Genomic DNA, 6141 nt, shown 5'->3' on the forward strand with positions numbered 1-6141 from the left:
TTATAATTAAGAATTATAAAAAGTTAAATAATATATATATATATATATATATATATATATACTCCCTCCGTCCCATTTTACCTGTCTTACTTTCCTTTTTCGTCCGTCCCAAAATATTGTCCACTTTCTAAAAATAAACATCATTATATTTTTATTTTCCAACTTTGCCCTTTTATTATAATGGTACATAGTCTTTACAGCTGTCATCCACTCAGGATTAGGCATAGTCCACATATTATTAATACTCTGTGCAAAGTAAACCATTCACTTCAAAACTTGAACGGAACCAGAAACAAAAATCTATCAAAACAACTTTTTGTTCTTTCTTTTTTTCCTTAGTCACCGGAGAAGCAACAACAGGGTAGTACCATCGACAGCAAGAGCAGACGAGCTGTAACAGTAACGCCGCCACTGCTGCCATCAACGCCCATTTTGAGATCTTGATGAGATCCTAGATATTCTTCTTTTTCACGGTGCTTTGCGAAGAGGCTAAGCTAGTATGAACTCCACAAAAACATTAGCCACCTTAACTAGTGTAGCAATTTTTATGATATCTCAAATCGGCGTTGCCATCCCATCAATTTCATGAAGTTTCAGATTTTTATAACTCCATCTATTTTTAAACACCACTTATTTTGTCTTTTGTTTTGTTTTGTTTTTTTGTTTTTTTTTTTTCGTTTTTATATGTTCTCAAGTATTATGTTCATTTATTTTTGTATAATCACTGGTGTATAAAGAACTAAAAAGAAGAATAAAAGATAGAGAGCTATGGAGGATTTGTTGGAGAATGATGAAGAAATGGGTTTCTTGAAGAAATGGGTTTGTTGCAGAAAATGTCTAAAGAAATGAAGAGTGAGGAAGAAAATAAGAAATCCCCTGTAGCAAGCAAAACTGTCAGTAAGTATAATTGTAGAAGGGCATAAGCGGAAAGAAAGTCTGCTTTGATTAACTTTCTTAAACTCCGTGCCAAATGTAAATCGGACAAACATTACGGGACAGAGGGAGTATATATTAATCTTTTAAAATTAAAATCATAGTTTTTAAAATTAAATTACACTAATTTAAGATGTTGGACTAAGAATTGATCTGACCCCATCCCCGCCTGATTTCCCGTGGAGACAGGGATGGGAACTATTTTCCGTTCCCGCCGGGGACGGGGACGGAATCGGGGTTTCGGGGATGGGACCCTGCCACGTCCCGTTGCCATCCCTAATTCCAACCAGGTATTCATGCTAAGCTTGAGACAAAGTGGAAGAAGGCATCAAATGGTTGGATTAAGCTGAATGTTGATACTGCTATCAAACAAACAAACAAACAAACAATGTCATGGTATTAGACTGTATTCTAATGGATAATTAAGGCCTTTTCATAGCAACTATATTGTTGCAGTGGAGAGGTGTGTTTCGGGTAAAAGAAGTTGAAGCCTTTGGAATCAAGGAGGCTCTAAGTTGGGTTAAAGAGCTCAGGTATGACCAAATTGTGGTGGAAATGGATGCCATACTTGATACCCAAAAGGCCAAAATGTTTCGGCTTGTGCCATCGTGAATGATATAAAAGAATTAGCTACATCCTTTAACTACCTACATTTTCATGTTAAACTGTTTGTAAACCATGCTATCCATGCTTTAGTTAGGATGTCAGTCTCTTTGTCAGTGGAGTGCTTTCTCAATCCTCCCTCCTTTATTCTTGATGTACTGAGATCAAATATGTCTAATTAATGAAACTCTTCTATTTTACTTTCAAAAAAATTGTGTATTTTATTTAGTATAATACCGAATAATAAATCTTTAGTACACAAATAATGAACCTTCAGTATATTAAAAATGAAGGTTTATTCATGGTACATAATTGGCATTATGCAGTTAAGAGAGTATATGTATCAAATCCACTAACTTAAAAGAAGCTACATATCAGTTCCTACCCAACCAAAATTAAACATCCCATATAAATGTATATCAACTCACCAATTCACATCATCGTCAAGTCTGTCGCCACCTTCATCGAACTCATTATCATCATCACCCTGTGGCTTCTGAGTCATTTTGTTCACATTCATCTGACGGACCATTTGCTCAAACATGGCTACTTTGGCCTCCAACTCATCATGCTTCGCTGCCATTCTACCATTTTCTGCTTCCATAGCGATTAAACGCTTTTCGTATGACTCCTCAATGGATCCCGGACTATTATTAGCAACATGATTCCTTTGCTTTCTGCCTGTAAAGAAATTGTACTAGACTGTAAAACTACCATTCAAAACTGGATGCAGAGAAAGTCAAAGTGTAGATGTGGTGGCCAGTAAATGCCCTGGTTTGAACCCTGCAAGGGGTAGGGTAAGATCTTAGGAAATAATCAAGCACTCAGATCACTGTGCCACTAAGGCACATCTCGTGATCTACCTCCTCTCACAAGCTCCTTAGGGCAATAAATGTTAAGACCCTCTGGTTCAGTACTGAAGTCAAGGTCCAAAACTCGACAGCGGCAGTATGGGGATTATGTCAAAAGTGGATGGGCAAATCCCTTGTGTGCACTGGTATTTGGTCATGTTTACTAAGCCATTGAGTTATGATTTACATTCTCTTACATGCTCTGTCGGGTCGAGACATGTGGGTCCCTTGGGGTCCCGGATTCAACCTTTTGGGAGAAGAAGTTACTGCCTAGTGTCCCGGAATTAAACTCACCATCATGCATCCCTGCTGATGAAGAAGAGTTCCTTCCAACAAAATTCATTTGCTGAACAGTGACCTAGCAAAGATGAAAGAGACCATTTTAATTAAGGGATTTAAGCTAATCAAGATCACAAGTCCTTGGAAATAGAAATGCCAAGAAGCAAAAAAACAACCTTATAATAAGTTTGTTGTTTACCATCTTCACCTTCAAGTGCATCTAAGACCAAGCGGCCTGATACATATATTTGATCACCTTCCTTTAAATGTTGGAAAGCAATGTGAGCCAATTCGTCCCAAAACTTCAAATCGATCCTGACAGGCATAGGCTAAAACTTTTGGTATGTATTTAATAGCTAACCAGAGCAAATACATCCTTCTTATTTTGAGGAAGGAGAGAATAGGTTCAACCCAAGACTTCAACAACAGAACTTTATCTAAAGGATGACGACTACGTGGGCAATTCAACTGGTGACAAATGTGAAATTTGTCATAACAAACTAAGGATTAAGTCTAATCAATGATAATGTGTGAACAACCTCTCAAGATAAGGGATTGGGCGGAAGCCAATAAAGACAAAGTCTATTACTGGATGGCTGAGAATTATTGGGCGGAGGCCGTTAAAAGCTTATAAAAGGTCAAATTCAGCAAAATTCAGCATCTAGCCTCTATGAGCTTTTGACGTAAGTGGTAAACGTCTGATCTAACAAGTGGTATCGCTGCAGCCAACTATGCATTCTTCCCAACTCCCCACAACAATTCTACTCAAATTCCAAATAAACTAAGGGAGGGGAAATCTCGGATAATAAAATGGAGGAAATGAAAAAAAAAAAAAAAAAAAAGTAAAAATTGGTTGCATTGCAGAGAGAAGTACCGGCCGCTTTCGTGTTGAGACTTCTTGACGGAGAGGCGGGACCAAGCGATGACCTTCCCGGAGGCAAGGTGCCTGATTTGGACGGGCTTCGCAACGACGCCAATGAGTTGCACTGAATTGCAAAGCTCTTTCTTCCATTCAATCTCCGCGGGCCGCGGGTATGGCTTCTCGTGAACCACGGCGTCGCTGATTGGACCGCCGCCGCGGCAGAAGCAGACTAATCTTATGTGCATCCTGCTCCTGAATGGCAGCCGAAGAGATAAGGTTTGAAAATTGAGGGACGGAGAAGGGATATGGGAAGCTACAGCTAAAGGAGCGTTGAGTATGAGACTATGTTTTAGCACAAACACCGCTTGCTCCAATGCCATTATCGCTCTTTGCACGCTGCTTAGGTTCTCCGGTGAAACGGCACAACATCCAGCAGTGCACCCTTCTGTTTTCAATCAATATTCCACTCCCAAAGCTGAATCCACTTATCTCTACCTATTATATCCTTATGGATTATGGTACAAAATGATATGGTTTTATTTGAGTACTAATTGACTATGTTAACAGTTGCTTCCATTGAGGCTCGGACCCACTCCCATGATCAATGTGAGAGTGTAAATTGGGACACCGGGTGCTACTAGACCACAAGGTCTTTGGCAAGTCATCCAACTTGAATAAGCTTTAAATTCATTCTTGAACCCGAAAAAAAAAAAGGAAAAAAAAAGAGCAATTAGCATTAGAATGTCATGTGTATATTTTATTTTATAATTTTTTTAGGAAAAAGTGTCAAATTTACCCCCTAAGTCGGGTGGATAGTGCAATTATGCCCCTAACTGAAAAAAGTTTCATTTAAACTCCCTAACACTGAAAAAAGTTTCATTCAAACCCCCTAGGATAAATGAGTCTCTTCCACTCAACTACACCCCCATGTTACTAATTGATTGTCTTGTTACATAATTTGTTATATATAGCAAAATATTACAACTGTAATCTACTTCATTTCACAGACCATCCAACACCAACAAAATAACAGCCCCATATCCATACAGACCATATCCAATTCACAGACCATCCAACAAAATTTACATTAACATATGCATTATCTACACACAAAAATAACAGTCTAATATCCATATTAATTCACAAAAAAAGGGTTACAAGGTCACAGAAATTTTTTTTTTTAAAAATACTAAATTTTTCGAGTTTTCAAATGAACCCTAAATGTAATACTGTTCTATAAATTTATAAAAAAAATTATATTTTAACTAAAAATATACTCGTGTCACGTGATGACGTGATACCATCTTATATTTACATCCATACGGAGTAATTTTTTCTATATTTAGGGTGTGTTCGGAAAGTATTCATTTTCCATAAAACATTTCCCTTTCTAGTATTTAGTTGCATTCCAGAAAACTGTCTTGGTGTGTTTGGTTTATTTTCTGGAAAATGAGCATAATTTTTTTTTTAAACGAGCATAATTATTTTTAATTTTAAATAGAGTTAATACCCAAAATTGTTCTCGATTATAGTGGTTTTTCTCAATTTTGTCCTAAACGACTTTGGTCTCATAAAGTAGTTCAAGACTTTTGTGTTATCGCTCAAAATTGTCTTCCGTTAGTTAAGGTGTCAAACAGGTGTTAAGTACAGGGGCAATATAGTCATCTCTTTTTCCACCTTCTTCCTTCATCGCCTCCCCCTTGGAATGAATGTTTACAGGGGAACTTGGGTTTCCTCTACTTTTGCAGCCAAGGAAACACAGGCGACGGCGGCGAGGTGAATCATCCATGGCTTGTCTTCCTGGTACTGGAAACTGGAGAGGAACAGGTCGAGATAGTTAACGGCGAGGATGGGAGTTAACGGGGAGAATCTGTAATGGGCATTGACCTTAAGGATACACCGGACAGCCTGGGCACGAGGAATCGACAGAGACGGGTCGAACCTCAAATGGGTATCTGTTTCTTTGGAGAAAAGGGAGAGAAGCTCCTCGTTTTCCCAGCACAAGTCCTTATCCAACAATAATAGAGGAGGGGAATTCTCCTTCCTCGGAATCTCATAAACCTCGGACAGCGGTCGTCATCGTCATCGGATTGGTTCACGAATTCCTAGGAAGACAGGTCCTCCATGACGTCGTACTCCTCCATATCTAACCCAGATCCGACCTCAATAGGTTGCTGCTTTCCGGATTTCTCCAAGATTATCAACATTTTGTATTTTCAGATTTCTGAGGTTGCTTCCTTACTGTTTTTTTATTCTTTTTGCTTGTGAGTAAACAGAGAAGGGGAGTTTTGCTTTTGAAAGGCTGTGGTTATCTTGCGCGAATTGACTGAGAGACGGGATTGACTGAGAGAAGACTTCAACATGAATTGACAAAATTGCCCCTGTACTTAACACCTGTTTGACACCTTAACTAACGGAGGACAATTTTGAGCGATGACACAAAAGCCCGGGACTACTTAATGAGATCAAAGTCGTTTAAGACAAAATTGAGAAAAACCACTATAGTCGATGACAATTTTGGATATTAATTCATTTTAAATATTTCAAATATACAATGGTGGTATTTGGTGGGGGTAGGGGTGGTGGTGGTGGGGTGGGTGGGTGGGTGGTGTT

General features: G+C 38.6%; 1 protein-coding gene across 1 annotated transcript; it reads right to left on the reverse strand.

Moving 5' to 3' along the window:
• Positions 1-1786: 1786 nt before the first annotated feature.
• LOC116026182 lies at positions 1787-3983 on the reverse strand. Its single transcript, XM_031267649.1, has 4 exons — positions 3541-3983; positions 2843-2981; positions 2682-2745; positions 1787-2217 (listed from the first exon to the last, which is right to left on the reverse strand). Exons 1-4 carry the CDS (start codon positions 3906-3908, stop codon positions 1961-1963), a joined length of 828 nt encoding a protein of 275 aa, XP_031123509.1. The 5' UTR covers positions 3909-3983; the 3' UTR covers positions 1787-1960.
• Positions 3984-6141: the final 2158 nt, after the last annotated feature.

The sequence above is a fragment of the Ipomoea triloba genome, chromosome 7 (genome assembly GCF_003576645.1).
Source record: "Ipomoea triloba cultivar NCNSP0323 chromosome 7, ASM357664v1".
Lineage (NCBI taxonomy): Eukaryota > Viridiplantae > Streptophyta > Magnoliopsida > Solanales > Convolvulaceae > Ipomoea > Ipomoea triloba.

Bases quoted from the DNA above. Each gene is read 5' to 3' on its own strand.
- LOC116026182 (XM_031267649.1), bottom strand. From the start codon at position 3,908: ATGGCATTGGAGCAAGCGGTGTTTGTGCTAAAACATAGTCTCATACTC. The intron at 2,982-3,540 runs GTACTTCTCTCT...TATGCCTGTCAG, and splicing joins TCTCAACACGAAAGCGGCCG to GATCGATTTGAAGTTTTGGG. The intron at 2,746-2,842 runs GTTGTTTTTTTG...CATCTTTGCTAG, and splicing joins AACAACAAACTTATTATAAG to GTCACTGTTCAGCAAATGAA.